At 37.3% G+C, this 22,852-nt stretch overlaps 1 protein-coding gene across 2 annotated transcripts in view; it reads right to left on the bottom strand.

Annotated features, from left to right (window-relative positions):
• LOC150089880 (uncharacterized) overlaps positions 1-22,852 on the bottom strand; it is a 134,183-nt gene that overhangs the window by 23,226 nt on the left and 88,105 nt on the right. For both annotated transcript variants that reach the window (XM_090368881.1, XM_090368883.1), the window contains exon 9: positions 10,321-10,570. In XM_090368881.1, the coding sequence (XP_090225007.1) occupies positions 10,321-10,570 (250 nt within the window). The remainder of the gene's footprint in view (positions 1-10,320; positions 10,571-22,852) is intronic.

Raw genomic sequence — 22,852 nt, 5'->3', positions numbered from 1 at the left:
CAAGCATTGAGACAAAACATCAGGAAATGACCAATCATCAAATGTATCCCAAAGCAACTGTTTTTAATGGCAAAACAATGTAGGTTGAATGAGTATCTCTCTCTCTCTCTCTCTCTCTCTCTCTCTCTCTCTCTCTCTCTCTCTCTCTCTCTCTCTCTCTCTCTCCACCTTTCACAGTAACATTCACTCATAATGTACTCAATGCACTTAAATCTCCTTGAAGAAGAATGATCAAATTATGAAGTATGCTGCGAATTCATCCTGAACAATAGACATTGGAGAGAAGCTTTATCAATAATAGGTGAAGGCCATATTTCCCATACCCAAACAATTAGGAGTATTCACATCACTAGAGCTGTGAAGCTTCACTGGTTCATAATATGTTCAAAGGCCATATGTCATCTAACCCTAACCTAGATAGACACTGTAGAGTGAAGATGTTGCACTGTTCAAAATGAAAAAAAAACTTTTTAAAGCATGCAGCTTTGTAAAGAAACCATTTCAGGAGGGTTGAAGCACTTCACTAAATTGTGCACTATGCCATGGAATATCTGGTTGTCACAGTGCTACTCTAACACTAGCAAATGAGTATGCATTTCATGTGGCATCATCAGCCACAGCCACAACTGCTGCAACTGGATGGCATCCTCTGCCTGAAGCTATGGAAAATGCACCCTTCAAATTTCCTCATAATTTTGTGCAATCTATTTTGGGTAAAGAGCTTCTTCTAGTAATCACAGAAGCTGTTTGGCAACGTTAACTTGGCAAAACAATCTGCACTGATCTAGTGGTGAGTATTGCAAACATTTAAAAATTCTAGATGAGTTCTGAATTGAATTACAGTCATTCTGAATGTGGGAAATGAGGTATTTCTTGCATTCCACTGGCTTTTGGTATACCAAGATCTTAAAAGTGTCCGTACAAAAAGAAATCCACTAGATGTCAAAGGATAGCACCAGCCTTGGTACAGGACTACAGTTGCCAATCCATTTCTCCTAGTGCATTGCAGTCAGATGTTTACATAGCACCATACTGAAATGAGCAGGGACACCATCATGCTGAAACTACATGTTCCATCAGATACTCAGAGAAATATCTTCCAGTAATCCAAGCAGGGTTTGATCAGTTTTTTTTTTTTAAAGGCTTTTTGCCCATCACTTTTTAAACACATAAAAAGGGCTGCAACTTGGGAGGAAACATTTCCAGACCCATGCTTGTATGAATTTTTTTTATTTATTTTGCAATATAGAACTATCCTTATAATTTTCTAGATATGATTCAGAAATACTCTGAATATATGACCATAAGGTATATATAATCATAAGAGAAGAAAAGAAGACAGTGCCTGCAACTGCAAAAAATAGGAGATTACTGTATTTGGAGAAAAAGGAGGAAGCAAATCAGGAAAGCAAAGACACGTCCAAAAATGTATGATATGTGATTAAAAAGTTGAAGAAGTGAGAGGATATTTCTACTAATTTTGAGCTCCTGGAAATGGAGAGGTGTTTTGGAAAATTTTGCAGGTTCTTTGACTTAATTAACATATTCAATTGTGTACAATAAATAGTTTAATAGTCCTAGTCAAGTTCATTAACTTATTTTTAAATTTATCTAGAGATTTTGTAAGTTAAGACTTTAATATTCATAAAGCTTTTGTATCAGTGATTTGGAGTGAATAACGTATCATGTAACTAGCAGTGGAGTGCACAGTAGTGGAATTGTAGGGTTTTAATTATGGTAAATAAGTAGCTCAGAAGATCTAATCATGTAGGATGGCATATATTTTTTGCTTTAGCTAAAAATTTTATTTTTAGTAAGGCTATAATTAAAAATAAATGGTATAGCATAGCGTGACACATATAAGGTAAACTTGATAGCATAATATGTTTTATTGAATTTAGGTATCTATGAGTATTAGTTTAGTGTAGTAATATTCTCAAATTAAATTGAATTTAAATGTAAATTATGCCTCAGACCAGAGCAGCAAAGAAATGGCGAGAGTGCTGAGACTCGGAGAGAACTGAAGGGGAAAGTTCTCCTATGAATCATGGACTTATGAAATGTGCTACTTGTGTGAATTTTGTGAACTATCTGGAACAGGACATGATACAGCCGGGGGGGGGGATGTCTTTGTGTGTGTGTTTGGGGCAAGGAGTGTGAGAAAATTAGGCACAAACTCAGCATTATGATGGCATTTATGAGAGCTTGAAGAACAAGGTAGATGTCCTCAAAGGAATTAAAACTGGGCCCATCAAGCACTCAGCTAACTAACTCAACACCAGAGCTTACACTTGTCCATCAGGCAACACAATGGTAATCCCAAGGCAGAACATACTAATCCCACAGATGATAGTTATTGTCGGTGACACTACTGTCAGGGAAACAGGAAATATATTGTGCAAAAAGAAGGGGTGAAATGGGGCCAGGTTAAGTCAGCCTTAGGAAGGGATACACAGCCCAATAGATTAATTAGAACTGCAGGCAGAGGTGAATGTGATCCTTGCACTGCCTCTATTAGAACATGCAGCAGAATGGAAAACAAGGTATTGGAATTTCAACACACCTGTTATAAGTCATCATGGAACAAGTAAATACATGGGCTGCATTAGGGTAACTAAAAGTAAGAATAGGTACATGTATGCTTACATGTACACTAATGCCGGGAGCATAATAAATAAATTTGATGAATTTGAAGCACTTGAAGTACTGATTAAGTCATCAAATGCATTGTAGAGATATCAGAGACATGGTGTCAATTAGACAAAAAGGATGCAGAATTTGAATATGGGGAGCAATGTGTACAGAAAGGACAAACAGGGCAGGAGTGAGGTTTATGCTCTTAGTTAAGAAGCATATTAAATCTAAGGCAGTGCATCCATGGTGTGACATAAGCACTGGGAAAATGAAAACAAGAGTAGGAGTGCATTATTGGCCTAATGACTGTGATGAGTATAACAAAGAACTATAGAAAAATTAAGAGTGGGCCAATAAACCAGAATATCTTATAATGGAGGATTTTATTAATTTTCCAGATATTGATTAGAACTTGTGGGTTGGTCACTCACATACTAGCAAGACTTTTATGGATACATTGGATGACTGTTTTCTAAAGCAGCATGTTAGCAAGACAACAAGAGGGGCAATGCTCTTGATCTGATTATCAACAGCAATTCTCATACACTAAGAATCTGAAGGCGAAGACCCACAGTATAATGATGTGGGATTTACTTAAAAGGATAACTACTGCCAAGGGTAAAGGGAATGAATGGGCTTTGCTTTCATAAGGGTGACTGCAGTGGTCTCATGCAGTTTTTAAGTTCTATACAGTCAGACCATCTGATGAGGTTACCAACAACAAATTCTAAATTAAACCATTCAGGGAAGTAATTATAGAAGCTACTAGGCTTTTCAAACCAACCAAGAACTACTGCTCAAGGTTTAGATCTAAATGGATGTCAGATGAACTGATGAGACTTGCAGCAGAGAATCGAAATGCAGAGGATGCATATAAATTATCAGGTGATACAGAAGCCTATGGTAGGTATAAACTAATCTGTAATCAAGTCACAAAGGATGTTAGGCAAGCTAAGGCAGATTATGAGAAGTCTCTGGCAAAGGATGCAAATAAAAGCAGGAAAGATTTCTTTACTTATATTGACAGTGGAAGGCAGTTACCTACGAATCACATTGATCTACTTGACATCCATGGTTTTACTGATGGCCTGCTTGTTAAAACCCCCCCATTTAACTAATGGGGGATTTTAACTTTCCTGATATTGACTAGAACTTGTGGGTTGGTCACTCACAAGCTAGCAAAGACTTTTGTAGATTTATTGGAGGATTGTTTTCTACAGCAACATGTTCGAGATGCAACCGGAGGGAGTAATGTACACTAATGCCGGGAGCATAATAACAGGATAATACTCTTGATCGGATTTCAGCAGTGATTATGCATGCATTAAGAATTTGCAGATAAAGGAACAACTAGGTGACAGTGATCACAGTGTATTGATGTGGGATTTACTTAAAGATGTAACTACCATCAAGGGTAAAGGGAAGGATTTTTGTTTCCATAAAGGTGACTACAGTGGTCTCAGACAGTTTTTAAATTCCATACAGTGGGATCAACTCGATGTTGCCAAAAGTGAATTCTTATGCTTTTGATATCTTGGAGACTACTAGGCTTTTCATACCAACTAAGAAATACTGTTCAAGGTTTTGGCCTAAATGGATGCAAAATGAATTAATGAGGCACGTGGCAGAGAAGAAAAATGCATGGGATTCATATAAGTTATCAGGTGACACAGAAGCCTATGGCAGATATAAGCTAGTCTGTAATCAAGTCACAAAGGAGGTTAGGCAAGTAAAGGCAGTTACAAGAAATCTTTGACAAAGGATGCAAAGAAAAACAGTAAAGACTTTTTTACTTATGTAAAATCTAGAAGGAAAGGGATGAATCAGATTGGTCCACTTAACATAGATGATTTGACTATTGATGATCCAGATCAAGTAGCTGATAAACTGAATGAGTATTTTGCATTTACATTCACACACGAGGAGTTAATCAAGGAGGGGAACACCAGAATGTTTATCAAACTCTAACAGGGAGCTAAGTGATTTTGTAATAACTGAGAGCAAAGTGTTTAATTTCAACAAGAAATTGTTGAAGTTAAACATAATAAAGGCACCTGGGGTGGATGGAATCTATCCTGTTATATTGAAGGAGGCAGTGAGGGAAATTAGAAACCCTTAGCCATAATTATGAGAGCATCCTTAGATTCAGAGGAGGTCCCCATGGACTGGAGATGTGTAAATGTATCTCCAATTTACAAAAGGGATTCAAAGGGTGACAAATAATCATAGAACAATTAGTTTAACTTCTGTTCCAGGGAAAATAATGGAATCATTGGTTAAAGAGGTGATACAGGATCACCCAGAGAAAACTGCAGTAATAGTTCAGACACAGCATGGGTTTGTTAAGGAGAAGTCTTGTCTGACCAATTTGAATGGATACTGCTATGTGGTCACAAAGGAACTGGATGCAAAAAATAATTTTGATATCATACATGTGGATTTCATGAAAGCTTTTGATACTGTTGCACATGGAAGACTGCTGTGCAATTTGGAGTGGTATGGCATTAAGGGCAAGTTGCTGCAATGGATAAAGGGATGGTTGAGTGGGAGAAAGCAGAGAATGGTAATAAATGGACACTGCTCTACGTGGACTAATGTTATTAGTGGAGTCCCCCCCCCAAGGTTCGGTGCTGGGCTTATTGTTGTTTTATATATTTATCAATGATATTGATGAAAGTATATCAGGCTTAATGTCCAAATCTGCAGAGGATACAAATGTTGACAGGGTTGTTAATAACATTAAAGCCAGTATGCTACTACGACAGGATCTAGAAAAGTTAGGCACGTGGGCTGAGAAGTGGCAACTGAAGTTTAACATTGACAAATGCAAAGTACTGCATATGGATAGCAGTAACCCAAGAGAAACGTACCAATTGTGTGGTACTACACTCGGGGAGGTAGAGAATGACAAAGACCTGGGTGTAATGGTGCATTCAGATATGAAGCTCTCTAAGCAGTGCAAACAGGCTGCCAGAGCAGGTCATGGAGTTTTCTCAATGATATATAGGAATTTTGCTAGCAGAGACAAGGAGGTCATTATCCCTTTGTATAAGGCAATGGTCAGGCAATACCTTGAGCACTGCATACAGATCTGGAGGCCTCATTTTAGGAAGAATGCAGAGTTGCTAGAACGAGAACAGAGAAAGGCTACAAGATTGGTGAGAGGAACAAAGGGTGTGCACTTACAAAGAAAGGCTTAAGTCTGCAAGTTGCAGCATTTGGAGACTAGGCACCTGCAAGGTAATCTGATCGAAGTGTATAAAGCCTTGAATTGTTTGAGGAGGATCAATGCTGATGGGATACTTCTGCTTACTCAGATTAAGAACCTGAGGGGCATAGATTCAAATTGTGGAAAGACAGTTGTAGAATAGATGTGCAGAAGTTTGCCTTTAGCCAACGGGTAGTTGATTGCTTGAACACACTTCCATCCATTGTTGTGGAAGTTGATAACTTAAATAAATTTAAGGCTGAACTAGACAAACATTTGAAGTGACTGGATGGGAAAAATGGGAAGGTTTTTTTTTTTTTTTTTTTTGGTTGATGCTGTATAAGCTTGCTTTCTTACATCATATGCCTCAACTAATGCTAATGTGATAGGTCTGTTCACCATCATCTGTAATGGTGTGGTGAACCATGTTCAGTAATTTGGGACTTTATATGATATTCAGTTATAGTATAGGCAACACTGCTTTGGAGGAGATTACTCCTCCTGATGTTCTTGATGTGCTCTCAAAACTCATGTTTGGAGTTTTCAGAGAGGTTACTCTCTATCAGTGGTGAGCAACCTTTTTGATACAAGCACCAATTCAGGAGGGAAAAATGTTTGTGGGTTGGATTACAAATGATATACATGTATTTATTATCTATCATTAATGACATTGCAAATTGACAAATGATGTGAAACTATGCAAGTGCCAGTATAGAAGTGATCACTATTATGATATATAAAATAAGATTTATGAGAATGTTGCAAGTGCTTATATTTACATTACCATCTTGTTATACAGAATCTCCCACAGTAACAAAACCAAATATTTGATGGTTATTTTTATGAGAGATTAAACTTTTGTTTGGTTTATATTTTTGTATTAAAAGTATTAGTTATATTATCAGTAATACAACATAAAATTGTAATAATATTTTTATAGGAATATAATAACATAAAATTGTAATATTATTTTTATAGAAATATAATAACATAAAATTGTAATAATATTTTTATAGGAATCTAATACTTGTTCATTAAATTTAAAATTTTTTATTTCTTGTTCCTTAAATTAGATTTTGAGCCATATTGTAAAGCTAGAAGGGCCTCCTACAGCCCATGGGCCATAATTTGCTCATCACTGCCCTATATAATATTTACCACATTGGAAATCTAGTACTTGTTTAATGTTTTGCTGCTAGTGGACTGTACCTTTATATTGTGTTTTTAGATAGTCTGTTGACCATGTTGCATATACCATGGTGGACAGGGAATACAAAGTGGGGGGGGGGGAATTTTTGGCGTATGAGTTTGGATGGGGAGTAAGGTTATAAATTTATTTTTTAATTTTCATTTTAAAAAAATATTTTTTAAATGAAAATTAAAAAATAAATTTATAGCCTTACTTTTAAATCTCTGCTGCATCCTCGAAGTAGCAGTCCTTCAGATAGTCTGAAAGACTACTACTTCGTAAAATGCAAATCGTGTAAGATCAGGGCACATCAGACAAATTTTCTCCCAATGATGGGTGGCAACTCCATGTACAAATATCTTTCTTTGTTAGCTGTAGCACCTGCAGGAATAACTCATAATGCATGATCTCCTGCCAATTGCAAAAGATTTTTACATCACCTGCTTTGAGTGATCCTGCCAGAACGTCTTGATTCTCAGCAGTAGGAGTGGTAACTTAAATGTAGAGAATTGTTTGTTTACTTTGAGGACTGTACAAAAACACAGCCAAGTTTTGTCAATCTGATTTTTATCTTCTTTACTGATGAGGTCACTGTTGATCTCATGTACTTGTTACACTGATTGTGCATCAGCATTTTTTGAATTTAATGGTGATTAAATTTAACTGATATTTGCTCATGGGCAGATGTGGTTTGCCCTTCTAATGTGCAGTTAACCATGTGATAATTACATGATGTTCTTCAAATTGCAGCATCTGGAGACTAATCACCTGCGAGGTTATCTGATTGAGGTGTTATAAGGGCTTAAATGGTTTGAGCAAGCTCAATGTGATGGGATTCTTCCTCTTACTCAGATTCCACACCTGATGGGGGCACGAATTCAAATTGAGGAAAGACAATTGTAGAATAGATGTGCAGAAATTTTTCCTTTAGCCAGCAGGCGGTTGATTGCTGGAACAAACTTCCATCTGTTGTTGTAGAAGTAGACAGCTTAAATTGATTCATGGCAGAACTAGACATACTTTTGGAGTGAATGGATGGGAGAAATGGGAAGGGTTTTTTTTTTTTTTTGGCTGATGCTGTATAAGCTTACTTTCTTGCATTATATACCTCTAAAGCCTCCTTTCTTTAACTAAAAATGCCTTGAGTAATTACAAAAAAAAATTGTTCCTAAGAATAATTTGTACATATGTAAAAGCACATATCCCAAACTTCTGTAACTGAAGAGATATTTGTGTATTAAATTTGGGATGGATACCCTATCCCAATAGGCCTCCGTAGCCAAGTGGTCAGGAGCGGGAGTGCAGTAGCACACGCTCTTTGAGTAGACTGGGGTTCAAGCACCTGACTGCTGAATACAGTCGATCTGCCAACCCACACTGGACCAGCGTGGCAGATTATGGTCCATTTCCTTCAGCATGAATTGTTGAGGAGGCTTCCATCCTGCAGTGGGTTGATAATGGCTGCGCTTTACTTTTTTACTTTTACTTTACCCTATCCCAACAACCTTAATCTTTGCTATTGCTGGAAAAGGAAATACATGGGGAATACCAAAAAAAGTTATCTCCCTGAATAAGAATAAACTGGAAAAAATGGAATATGAATGAATTAAAAGTACAAAATATGTTTTGGTTGTCCAAATTATTCACCCACACCCCTCCTTGTTTAACACAATGTCCTTATTCCAGTTTGATTTTAAGACTGATACAAATGAAGCTAAAATAGGTAGCAAAAATAAATGAGAAAGTTTAAAATGTAGTCTTCATTGGCAGGCATCATTTGAGAAACAACCATCTGTGTGTGTGTGTGTGTGTGTGTGTGTGTTTTTGTTAGTTGTTGGCGCATCAGCTTCTGTGGCCATATTGCACCTCCCAAGGGTTTTGTATTTTCTACTCTGATCCAAGCCCGAGGCGGGATTCGAACCCATGACCTTTGGGTTGCTGTGTGTGTGTGTGTTTAAGTTTCAAAACAAGTTTGTTTTGTTTATTATTTGGTTTTTAGGAGCATTAGCAACTAAGGCCATATTGCTCCGGGGATATGCGGTGGTCATTCCCTGACCTTTCCGCATCCTCCATATTTGGTGATCACGGGCTCAAACCCCGATCTAATCAAGAAGCATGTGCTACGCACTGCTGCTCCTGCTCACCTGGCTACAGAGGTGCCTCAAAACAAGTAGAAATTACTAGGATCGCTTTAAAAAGTGTGGACTGGTTCATTGAGAAAAAATGCTACATGTTAATTTTCCTATATATTTTTAGAAAAAATATATAGGAAAATTAAAAGACCATCTGGGGGAGCACATGCGAGCTATACAGACCGCAGAGTTCAATGAGTCCGCCATTACTGAGCATTATTGGGAGAAACATCATCAGGTCTCCCCTGTGAATGCTGTCATCCTTGACCGGGCGCATAGGTTCTGGGACCGTAAGTGGCTGGAGAGTTTGTGGATAGGCTCGTCTGAGAACAATAGTATGAATAGGGACAGGGGTGTTCAATTTTACCCCCTGCTGGAAGCCGTGGTCCTGGCAAAAGACGAGCGTTTTATATTTCCACACTCCCGAGCCGCTTCCAGTTCTGGTTCACATGGAAGAAATATTGAGCATGCGCCTGGTCAACAATGTGTGCTGTGAGCCTGTTACTTAAGGATGTGTTGCTTAAACATCATTGTTGTTGAGAAAGGAGGCGGAAGCCCCCAAAATTTTATCGCTTTTAATTTTATTGTATTTTAAATATTTTATTCATATTTTATTGTATATTTTAAAATTTTTTATTGCAAATTTTATTTTGTAAATCAGTTTTTTGCATATATTTTTTTACTGTGTAGTATCGTTTGGTAGATTCAGTATTAAACCACTATAGTTAAACGGTTGGTGTATTTGTTTTAAATTCTGGCTATATATTTTTATTTAAGGGCTTCATAAAGAGATCAGATCATCCTCATCTCTAAGGATGGAGTTCCAAACAGGACTAAAATATACTAGGGTGACTTAATAATTTCACATTAGATAAGAGTTCATTTTCACTGTTGGGTGAAAAGCTGAGCCACTGATTTATGATGTGCAGTGTTAAGTGATAATCTTAAGATATGACTGATGCATTCCTAGATTCACTTTTTCATGCAGTGCAATCAGCCAATTATAAAATTCTCTAACTTTTAATAGATAATTTTGTGTTTGGCTAACTTATGAACTTTAAGGTTTATAAAATTCAGGTTTCTAAAGTTTAAAAGTTTGTTTATTTTTTTATTATAAAAAATAAGCATTCTGTTATGATTTAAAAAATTACTTTTACCTTCAAACCTACTAACGTGAATATCATCACCCAAAACATCAGGATCTTCACCATGGACTTGAGCAACTGCAGCTGCCACTACATCAGCTAAACTTTCTTCTATTACAGGTTGAAGAATTGTCAGCCCAGATTCCCCATTAGTTGTAGTTACTGTCATTGTGCTGTTGCCATCAGCCATAGTTGCAATAGCTTGTTGTTGATCTGTAGATCCATCTGGAGCCTGTAATTGAATTACTTCAAACACTACAACCTGTAATGAAAACAACAGCAATAATTATAAATCAGCTGATAAATAAAAAATAACATCATTTGTGATTTATATTTATCAATTTTTAAGCACAGAGTAAAAAACCAAAGCCAACATGGCAGAAATGAATTGTGGATCTACCATCACAAGCCAAAAAAAATAATGAAAATCAATTTAGATCACTTTTATCTGAATTCTGTTGTCACTGAACTTTATCACTTTCCACAAACACAATTGTGAAAAGTGATAAAGGTCATGTATCTAGGCATAGGTTTTATGCCTGTGTTGCATTTCTGCACAACAATATACTCACACATACATGATTACAAAAGACTATACTAGATTCTTTTCACTGGGGTGGAATGCAAACATCCTACTGACAGCCACATCTTTTTCTATATGATTTGGTACAATATATTTAGTCACTTGAGTATCATATCCCAACAACCTTAATCTGATTTTCCTTGAAAAGGCATACACAGGAAATACCAGAAAAAGTTACCTCAGAAATTGTCATTTGAGACTTGGAACGATGGCTGACGAGTTAGATATGAATAAGGAGATGATTCATAATATTCTGCACAGAGATTTACAGAAAAGAAAGGTCTGTACAAAATTTGTGCCACACAGCCTGATGGATGAGCAGATGCAATGAAGAGTGGCATCATGTGACGACTTCATCCAGACTTGTCAAGACAATCCTAATTTCCTTGTCTGAATTGCCAGTGGAAATGAGTGTTGGGTGTTTCAGTACAACCTAGAGATGAAGCATCAGAGCATGCAGTGGACTTCAAAATAATCATTAAGGTCCAAAAACTTTTGTTTATAGAAGTCCAGGATCAAGACAATGCTGATTACGTTTTTCAACAAACAAGGTGTGATTTGCAAAGAATTTATATCTAAAGAAGAGACAGTCAATGCTGCTTTCTACCAACAGGTGCTTCAAAGACTATTGAAGTGTATTTCCCAGGTGAAGGCACAATTTTGAGAAAAAGGCAGCTGGTTCTTGTTGCACAACAATGTCCCCGCCCATTCTACACTTTTGTGAAGACATTTAGTAGTAGTAGTAGTGGTGGCATGTGATGCAAGAAAGCAAATGTATGAGCTTATGCAGCATCAGCCAACAAAAAAAAAAAAAAAAAAAAATCACACCATTCTCTCCAAATGCCTGTCCAGTTCCTCCTTAAATTTATTCAACCTATCAACTTCCACAACGACAGATGGAAGTTTGTTCCAGCAATTAACCACCCGCTGGCTAAAGGCAAATTTCCGCACATCTATTCTACATTTGTCTTTTCTTAATTTGAATTTATGCCCCCTTAGGTTCGTAATCTGAACAAGTGGAAGGATCCCATCAGAATTCAGCATGTTCAACCCATTCAAGACCTTATATACCTCAATCAAATCACCGCACAGGTGCCTAGTCTCCAGCCACTGCTGGAGACTAGGCACCAGAGAAGAGGGCGCTGACTCTCTTTAGAAAATACAGTTGCAAGTTACAGGCTCCGAAAAAAACGATAAGTGTTTGCTTTTTATTTACATAATTGTTATTTTATATTGTACTTAATACGTAGTCTTATAGTTCTAATTACGCTGGTTATTTTTATTTTAATTTATATAAACAGTTTTTGTAGATATACGTAATACTTTATAAAACCATTATTTCGTTCGAATCTTGTAGGCATTGTTTTTGTATATAGTGATAGGGAATTCAATTTTTTAATTGAGGTAGTTAAGTAGCTCTAACGTATAATTATAGAAACAGTGATACGCTTCACTGTTTCTATTAAATAGCGTAGTACTGACATTTAATTTAATTTAATTTATTGATCTTATTAATTTAAAATATCATGCCCCAAACTAGAGCAGCAAAGCAACGGGCACAAAGTGGCAGGAGTGCTGTGACTCGATGGAGAACTGAGGGGGGCGATTCTCCAACGCATCACAGCCTAAAAAAATGTGCAACTTGTGAAATGTTTGCCGAACTATCTGGAACGGAACATGATATTGCCATGGGGGATGTCTTTGTGTGTGCGCGATGTAAGGAGTGTAAGGAAATCAGGCAACAACTCAGCGTTGTTATGGGCCTATATGAGAGTTTGAAGGACAGGATGGATGCCCTCGAAAGATCTAAATTGAGGAGCCCATCAGGCTCTCAGCTGCCCACATCAACGCCAGAGCTTGCACTTGGTCATCACGAAACACAGCGGCAACCCCCAAGGCAGAATGCGCTGGTCCCACAGGAACTAGTAGTTGTTGGTGACTCTATTGTCAGGGAGACGGGAAATATATTGTGTAAAAAGGATAGGTGGAACAGGACCAGGGTATGTCTGCCAGTGGCAAAGGTCGATGACGGTGTAGAGCAGATATCATCTTTTAGGGGCACAAAAGGTGACATAGTTGTACACGTTGGCACTAATGATATTAAGAGTAGGAGACCAGCAGAATTACTTAACAAGTACAGGTCATTGATGAAAAAAAGCCGTGAATTAGGGTTGAATTTGAAAGTGTCTGCAATTCTGCCCAGACACGATAGGAGAGAGTATATGATGAGAGCCTTGTCGATAAATTCGGCCCTGGAAAGACTGTGCAAGGCTCAAGGGATAGAATTTTTTTCAACCTGGACTGTACTTGTTAACAGGAGAGACTGCTTCTACAGGGATGGGATACACTTAAATAGAAAGAGTGCAAGAATATTTGCTGATGCTATCGAGGCAGTGTTAGGTGGGTCGGAAAACTGATAGCTTGGGGGGGATACAAGGACTAATAGTTTAACAGTAGCCGTAGGCAGAGGTCAAGGTGATTCTTGCATAACTTCTATTAGAATAAGTAGCGGCCTGGAGCGAGGGGTGTTGAGGGTTTCAGGGACAGATAGCAGTCATCGTGAAACAGATGGGTATATGGGCTGTGTTAGAGTAACTAAGAATAAGAATAGGTGCATGTATACCAATGCTAGAAGTATAGTAAATAAATTTGATGAATTTGAAGTGTTGCTCAAGACATGAAAGGCGGATATTGTTGGTATATCAGAGATGTGGTGTCACACAGATATAAGGAATGCCGAATTGGAATTTGGGGAGTACAATGCGTACAGAAAGGACAGACAGGATAGGAAGGGAGGAGGTGTTATGTTGTTAATAAAGAAAAACATAAAATCAAAAGAAGTGCATCCAGTTGATATATATGAACAGTGCACTGTTGAGTCAGTTTGGTGTGACATAAGCACTGCGAAAGCAAAAATAAGAGTAGGAGTGTGTTATAGGCCTAATGACTTGAATGAGTACAATGAACAATTGTACAGAGAAATAGAGTGGGCTAGTAAATCGGAATGTCTTATAATGGGGGATTTTAACTTCCCAGATATTGACTGGAACTTGTCGGTTGGGCACTCACACACTAGTCAGACTTTTGTGGATTTATTGGATGATTGTTTTCTGCAGCAGCATGTTCGAGAGGCAACCAGAGTAAGTAATACTCTTGATCTGGTTATCAGCAGTGATCATTCATGTATTAGGAATTTGCAGAGAGAAGAACCACTAGGGCAGTAATCACAGTGTACTGACGTGGGATTTACTTAAAGATTTAATTACCATCAGGGGTAAAGGAAAGGGTTTTTGCTTCCGTAAAGGCGAGTACAGTGGTCTCCGACAGTTTTTAAATTCTGTACAGTGGGATCAACTGACGATGTTACCAACAGTAAATTCTAAGTGGGAAGCATTCAAGGAATTAATCGTGGAAGCTACTAAAAGAAATATTGTTCAAGGTTTAGGCCTAAATGGTTGTCAAATGAACTAATAAGACTCGTAACAGAGAAGAAAAATGCATGGGATGCATATAAATTATCAAGCGACTCAGAAGCCTATGGCAGATATAAGTTAATCTGTAATCAGGTGACAAAGGAGGTTCGGCAGGCGAAGGCAGATTACAAGAAATCCTTGGCAAAAGATGCTAAGAAAAACAGCAAGGATTTCTTTACTTATATAAACTCTAAAAGGAAGGGGATGAATCTGATTGGTCCACTTGACATCGATGGTTTGACTGTTGATGATCCTGCTCAGATAGCAAACAAACTGAATGAGTATTTTGCATCTACATTCACACGTGAGGAATTATTAAGGTTTGAAAATGGCAGAAGGTTATCAAATTGTAGCAAGATACTTAATGATTTTGTAATAACTGAGAGCAAAGTGGAAGAGAAATTGTTGAAGTTAAACATAAGAAAAGCACCTGGGGTGGATGGGATCTATCCAGTTATATTAAAGGAGGCGGCAAAGCAACTAAGCAAACCCTTAGCCATAATTATGAGAGCATCCTTGGACTCAGGGGAGGTTTCCATGGACTGGAGATGTGCAAATGTATCCCCAATTCACAAAGGGGGATCGAAGGGTGACATGAGTAATTACAGACCAGTTAGTTTAACTTCTGTTCCGGGTAAAATAATGGAGTCGCTGGTTAAAGATGCATTGCAGGATCATCTAGACAAGACTGCAGAAATAATTCAGACACAGCATGGGTTTGTTAAGGGAAAGTCTTGTCTGACAAATTTGATAGGATATTATGATGTGGTTACAAAGGAACTGGATGCAAAAAATAATTTTCATATCATATATTTGGATTTCAGGAAAGCTTTTGACACTGTTGCACATGGAAGACTATTGTACAAATTGGAGCAGAATGGTATTAAGGGTAAGTTGCTACAATGGATAAAAGGATGGTTAAGTGCGAGAAGACAGAGGGTGGTAATCAATGGGTGCTGCTCTTCTTGGACTAATGTTATTAGTGGTGTCCCACAGGGTTCGGTGTTAGGTCCACTGTTGTTTTGTATATTTATCAATGATATTGATGAAGGTATATCAGGCTTAATGTCGAAGTTTGCAGATGATACAAAGGTTGGCAGGGTTGTTAATGACAGTAATGGCAGTGTGCTACTGCAACAGGATCTAGATAATTTGGGCAGATGGGCTAAGAAGTGGCAACTGAAGTTTAACCTTGACAAATGCAAAGTACTGCATATGGGTAGAAGTAACCCCAGAGAAACGTACCAACTGTGTGGTACTACACTTAAGGTGGTAGAAAATGAAAAAGACCTGGGAGTAATTGTGCAGGCAGATATGAAGTTTTCTGAGCAATGCAGACAGGCTGCCAGGGCAGGTCATGGGGTTTTGTCAATGATATATAGGAATTTTGCTAGCAGGGAAAAGGAGGTGATTATCCCTCTGTATAAGGCAATGGTCAGGCCACGCCTTGAGTACTGCGTACAGGTCTGGAGGCCTCATTTTAGGAAGGATGTAGATTTAATTGAGCGTGTACAGAGAAGGGCAACAAGATTGGTGAGGGGAATGAAGGGATCCTCTGATGAAACATGGCATTGTACAGATTAACCACCCATCCTACTCTCCCACTCTAGTACCAGTGGACTTCTTCCTCTTTCCCAAGGTGAAAATTTCCATCAAAGGAAAGAGATTTCAGGATGTTAAGGGAATAAAGCAAAACATAATCACTGAACTGAACATCATTTTTTGGATGCCGTCACTGACTCTTTTCAGAAACTTTTAGAATGATGTAATAAGTGCATTCAATTAGATGATTCATTAGGTGAATTAGAAAATTCATTTATTTATATAGTTTATTACTTTTTTTAAATTATTTTTTCTTCTTTAATTAACTTAATGCATACTTCTTTTGAACATATGATTTTAATGTTTGAATCTATCAATGGTTTATCTTTCTGTTGGATTTCTTACTGTTGTGATCAACTCTGCTCATTGTTCTGCTCTCAGATATGATGTTAATGGTTACCTGTCATGTATCTTGTTATTAATAAAATAAAAAAATATAAAATAAAGATGATGATTACTTTGAATAAAAATAAAACCATTTTTGAATTCCTTCACTTTATGTTCTTTTTATTGCACTAGTTTATACAAGGTGTGGCAACTTTATTGCCACACCTAAGGCTGTTCAAGACAAGAATACAGCATATCACAACTGGATTGTATCCAAATCCTTAGCTTCATCTTCTGCCTAAAGCTTGAACAGAGTTGTAAAAATGTTATTATTCTGGTAGTTGTGGTGCCACCAATTGTTACAATTACAGTGGTATCTGGCCTGGCAGACCCAAAATTTTCTTCTTTATTTCAAAAAAAAATGCTAAATTACAGTTAATTAGTACTGAAATCCATTTTACTAATGACTGCAACACTAATTATCTGTAATTTTTTTTATTTTTTGTAATAAAAACTTAAATTTAAAAATGTGTTTTTTGACACCTGTTATTTCCAATGAAACAAAACTTGAGTTCCATTGAAAAGAATAATAAACATTAAAAATATAAATATAAGTCATTTCCATTTTCAAGTTTAAAAAATCATTAAGCACACAAAAATTCAAAATTACACTACATGTGCTCTTAATAACATGTTTTGTCAAGAAAAACAAAATAATAAATAAATAATAATAGTAACAGAGACAAGAAACCATTTCACATATTGAGTAAACAAAGCAAACAGAATCTAACTTCTCTGGCACTAGCAACAACCATCTGGTGAGAAATGTATTTGTTTAAACTATTTACAATGTATTTGGTTACACTGAAACAAAAAAAATAATAAAAAACAAACAAAAACAGAAGAAAAAAATAGTATTATTTAAAAAAAAAAAAGCATGCTGACACGGGGCCCCACAAACAGCAGTGCCTCATCTATCAGCATGTTCTTGCCAAAGAAACTAAGAAAAAACAATATTCACAATTGGACTTGGTCAGATAACCCAAGAGTCCTGTATGATCCAATGAGCTAAATCATGCTCACATTAAATGGAACCACACCTGACCCAAAATCCACAAAACAAAAAAAAAAAAAAAAACAAAAAAAAAAAAAAAGAACTGACATGCTAAGAAAATTTTCTTAAATTTTTTACGCATCAATAATAATGCAAAAATCAATCAACAATATTTTTAAAAAAAATTAAATAGAAAAAATATAACAAAAATATATTTGTAACAACTAATTTTACCCATTTTTGCTATGCAGAAAGAGCACAACATCTCATCACAGTTGGTTCAACTGTGTTATTTCTTCCATTAGATCCTTGGATCCAGCTACACAAAAATCTCTATTGCTAGCTATACTGCTGGCAAGGATGACAACAATGAAATGAGCCACAGTTGCAGGATTTTTTTTCCAACCACTTCAACAACTTAAAATCTTCTTCACTGTCAGAAATTGATTTTGGAAATTTTATTATGATATAATTTTGGATTTCATCAGGTGGAGATTCAATGTTTTCATTAAATGAATCTTCACATCAAATAAATTATCTGCCTTCCTCCTTCTTTCCATTGAACCTATTAATTCTGGTCTTTTATGTCTGACAGGGGCAAAGGTTGATGATGTTGTAGAGCGGATATCATCTTTTAAGGGCACAAAAGGTGATATAGTTGTACACGTTGGCACTAATGATATCAAGAGTAGGAGACCAGCAGAATTACTTAACAAGTACAGGTCACTGTTGAAAAAAAGCCGTGAATTAGGGTTGAATTTGAAAGTGTCTGCAATTCTGCCCAGACACGATAGGAGGGAGTATATGTCGATCAATTCCAATACTATTGAAAAAATAAAATGATTTTACCATATTTTGGTAAAATCATTTTATTTTTCCAATTACTTGGAAGGGGGGGGAGGTCAACATGATTGTTGATCATTATGTTAATGAATTGGTAGACTACACTATTATATCACATGGTAGATTAAGTCATTTATTATCAGAATGATACAATTTAAAGGAATTGAATCACCTCAATGCCAAACACTTAAAACTATTTATGGCTACATTTTGGGAACTCACTATTTTCCATCTTCAGGCTTGTTAACATGATCTGGGAGTAGAATCTCTTGGTCTGGTTGGGAAAAAAGTCTCACTTTATGATACTTCTAACAGATGACCCAGCACTTTCTTCCCATTCACTTCTTAGCCGAATTAAGGTTTTCTTATAATTTTTAAGTGTCATATTCTGATCACTAACTTAAACTTTTTCCATTCACTATTATCTTTCCTAGTCACATTACCCATTTCTTGAAATTTGATTACAAAATAGGGAAATGAGAATATTGATATCACATTTTTGAAGCAATTAAAATTTAAAAATAACCTTCATAAAAGAGCCTGCTACACTTTTTCAATATGGCCTTCACACATTCATCAGCCTTTTTAACAATCAACTTTCACCCTATCATATGACAGGAATTTTGCAAAATAATATTACAATAATAAACTTTAAATTATTATTACTAAATGGTCTTATCATAGAGTAATCTTTATTGTTCATGAGATGAAACAAATATATGCAGAGCAGTTTATCCCCAGTGCCGGATTAAGGGCTGGGCTAACAGGGTAGCTATCCAGGGCACCAGAATCTGAAGAGCAAGGGACGGATTTTTTTTTTACAAAATCTTACGTAGATTTCTAGGATATGCAGAGGTGCACTGAAATAATCTTTCTGCCTGGGGCATGGGAATACCTTAGTCCTGCCCTGTTTATCCCTCATGGCTACAACGCTAGAAATTGTCATCACTGTTTAAAACTTTATTTATAACTTTATAATGCCTTACATTTATTCCTGTGCCACAACAGAAGAGGAAAATACTAATTGCGAAGAATTAAGAATAACTCGCAGAGCTTTCAGAAGAGAACTATCATTCAAAACTGTTTCAATGTGCATTAGCATGAGCATTAGTAGAGGCATTTGATGCAAGAAAGCAAGCTTATGCAGCATCAGCCAAAAAAAAAAAAAAAAAAAAAACCCACTTCATCCCTCTGTTCGTTCAAAATACCTGTCCAGCTGAGCCTTAAACTTATTTAGGCTATCAACCTCCACTACAAGGGATGGAAGTCTGTTCCACCAACTAACCACCCGCTGGCTAAAGGCAAATTTCCGCACGTCTATCCTACATCTGTCTTTCCTCAATTTGAATTTATGCCCTCTCAGGTGATTATTCTGAGCAAGAGGAAGAATCCCATCAGCATTGAGCATGCTCAAACCATTCAAGGCTTTATACACCTCTATCAGATCACCTCTCTGGTGCCTAGTCTCCAGACACTGTAATTTGCAAAACTTAAGCCTTTCTTCGTAAGAGCACCCCTTTGTTCCATTCACTAATCTTGTTGCCCTTCTCTGTACTCGTTCCAGCAGCTCTACATCCTTCTTGAAATGAGGCCTCCAGACCTGTATACAGTACTCTAGGTGTGGCCTGACCATTGCCTTATACAAGGGAATAATCACCTCCTTATCCCTGCTGGAAAAATTCCTGTATATCATTGACAATACTCCATGAGCTACTCTTGCAGCCCGTCTGCACTGCTCAGAGAACTTCATATCTGCCTGCACAACCACCCCCAAGTCCCTTTCATTCTCTACCACTGTCAATGTAGTACCACAGAGTTGATACGTTGCTCTGGGGATGGGGGTTGCTGTTTCCCATGTGTAGTACTTTACATTTGTCAATGTTAAACTTCATTTGCCACCTCTCAGCCCATCTGCTCAACCTTTCCAGATCCTGTTGCAGCAGCATAGTGTCAGTAGTGTCCTTGACAACCCTGCCAACCTTTGTATCGTCTGCAAACTTGGACATTAAGCTTGATATACCATCATCAATATCATTTATAAATATAGAAAACAATAATGGACCCAACACTGAGCCCTGAGAGACTCCACTAATAACATTAGTCCATGATGAGCAGTGTCCACTGATTACCACTCTCTGTCTTCTCCCCCTCAACCACCCCTTTATCCATAGCAGCAATTTGACTCCAATGTCACACTGCTCCAATTTGTGTAGCAGTCTTCCATGTGCAACAGTATCAAAAGCTTTTCTAAGATCCAAGTATATAATATCAAAGCTATTCCCTGCATCCAGTTCTTTTGTGACTGCATCATAGTATCCAATCAAATTGGTCAGGCAAGACTTCCCCTTAACAAAGCCATGCTGTGTCCGAGCTATAACTGAAGTCTTGTCTAAATGATCCTGCAGTGCTTCTTTAACCAGTGCATCCATTAATTTTCCTGGAACAGAAGTTAAGCTCACAGGTCTATAATTACTTGTGTCAGCCTTTGATCCTCCTTTGTGAATTGGGGTCACATTTGCACATTTCCAGTATGGGTACCTCCCCTGAGTCCAAGGAAGCTCTCATAATTATGGCTAAGGGTTTGCTTACTTCCTTTGCTACCTCCTTTAATATAACTGGATAGATCCCATCCACCCCGGGTGCCTTTCTTGTGTTTATCTTCAACAGTTTCTCCTCCACTTTACTCCCAGTTATTTCAAGATTCTGTAGCTTACTGCTAGAGTTGAATACACCTCTGGCATTCCCCTCGCTGAATAACTCTTCATGTGTGAATGTCGATGCAAAATATTCATTTAGTTTGTTAGCTACCTGAGCAGGATCATCAACAGTTGACCCATCAATATCAAGTGGACCCATCTGATTCATCCCCTTCCTTCTAGAGTTTACATAAGTAAAGAACTCTCTGCTGTTTTTCTTTGCATCCCTTGCCAAGAATTTCTCGTAATCTGCCTTCGCCTGCCTAACCTCCTTTGTAACTTGGTTGCATATCAACTTGTATCTATCATAGGCTTCTGTGTCATGTGTTAATTTGTAAGTATCCCATGCATTTTTCTTTTCTGCCATATGCCTCATTAGTTCATCTGACATCCATTTTGGCTTAAACCTTGAACAATATTTCTTAGTTGGTATGTAAAGCCTAGTAGCTTCCAAGATTCCAACTATAAGCTACATTCTGCTATAGCCTGTAAGCATATTACTACATATGGAGAAATACAAATATAGCTTACAAGAGGTACTCAAAAAGTTACCTACCCTCAGTAATAAAGAAACAACATAGCCTAATTTTTAAAAATTCTTTTCTCAATATACATATCCCCATAAGTTCAATGCATTTCTTCCATTTAAAGGGCAAAGAAGAAATGCCTGAAAAAAAAGCTTCCTTGAGATCACCATTATTTGAAAATTGATGCTCAAGTAGGTGTTTCTTCAGATTTTTTAGGAGGAAATAATCATTGGAGGCCAGGGCTGAACTGTAAGATATGTGGTGTAACACCTAGAATCTACAATCTCTCAGAGCAGATTGAATTTAAGAGACTTGCGAAAGCAGGACACCACCAATTTCACTCTTTTCTGTTTCTTTAATAGTAGTAGTAGTAATGGCAAATGAAGAAAACAAACCTATACAGCATCAGCCAAAAATAAATAAATAAATAAAAAAAAAATAAACAATACAATTCACCCATCCATAGCCTCCAAGAATTTGTCTCATTCTCCCTTGAATTTATTCAGCCTATCTAGTTCCACAGCAACAGATGGAAGCCTGTTCCAACAATCAACCACCCACTGGCTGAAGGCAAACTTCTGCACATCTATCCTGCAATTATCCTTCCTCAACTTGAATTTATTCTCCCCTCATGTGTGACATAAGGCATATCTCAGCAAGTGATAGAATACCATTAACACTTAGCTTACTCAATCCATTCAAGGCTTTAAACAAAACTCGGATCTCCCGACAAGTGCCTAGCCTTGAAACACTGCAATTTGCAGAACAGAAGCCTCTCTAGGTAAGAGAACCCTTTTATTCCCTTCACCAATCCAGTTGCCCTTCTCTGCACCTGTTCCAGCAGATCTACATCCTACCTAAAGTGAGGCCTCCAGACCTGTATACAGTACTCAAGATGTGGCCTAACCATGACTTTGTACAAGGGGATTAATCAGTGCCTTATCCCTGCTAGCAAAGTTTCTGTATATCATTGACAAAACTGCATGAGCTGTCCTGGCAGCATGTCATCACTGCTCAGAGAATTTCATGTATGACTGCACAATTACTCCCAAATCTTTTTCATTCTCTACTACCCTGAGCGTACACACAGTTGATAAGTTACTCTGTGGTTACTGCTACTCGTGTGCAGTACCTTGCATTTGCCAATGTAAGGTATGCCTCCCCTTACATTTTTGAGAACAGCAGCATAGGCTTCTCCAGTAATTTTCTTATGTGGCATACAGTCTATCGAATAATTCCTTCCATATCCAAAAAACAGTGGCCATGATCTTTCTGATGGGGAGTAATCCTTAAGTTCGGAGGGGGGGGTAATGATCCATAGTGTTTCCACTACATGGATTTCTGTTTTGTTTTCAGGTCCCAGTAATAAATCTATGTTTCATCACCAGTTACAATTCTTGAAAGAAACCTCTGTGGATCTACATCATGCATATGTAAAT

Source organism: Mastigoproctus giganteus, chromosome 2 (assembly GCF_048544385.1).
Source record: "Mastigoproctus giganteus isolate SK-2022 chromosome 2, ASM4854438v1, whole genome shotgun sequence".
Taxonomy (NCBI): domain Eukaryota; kingdom Metazoa; phylum Arthropoda; class Arachnida; order Uropygi; family Thelyphonidae; genus Mastigoproctus; species Mastigoproctus giganteus.
This window is presented reverse-complemented; position numbering and strand designations above follow the sequence as displayed.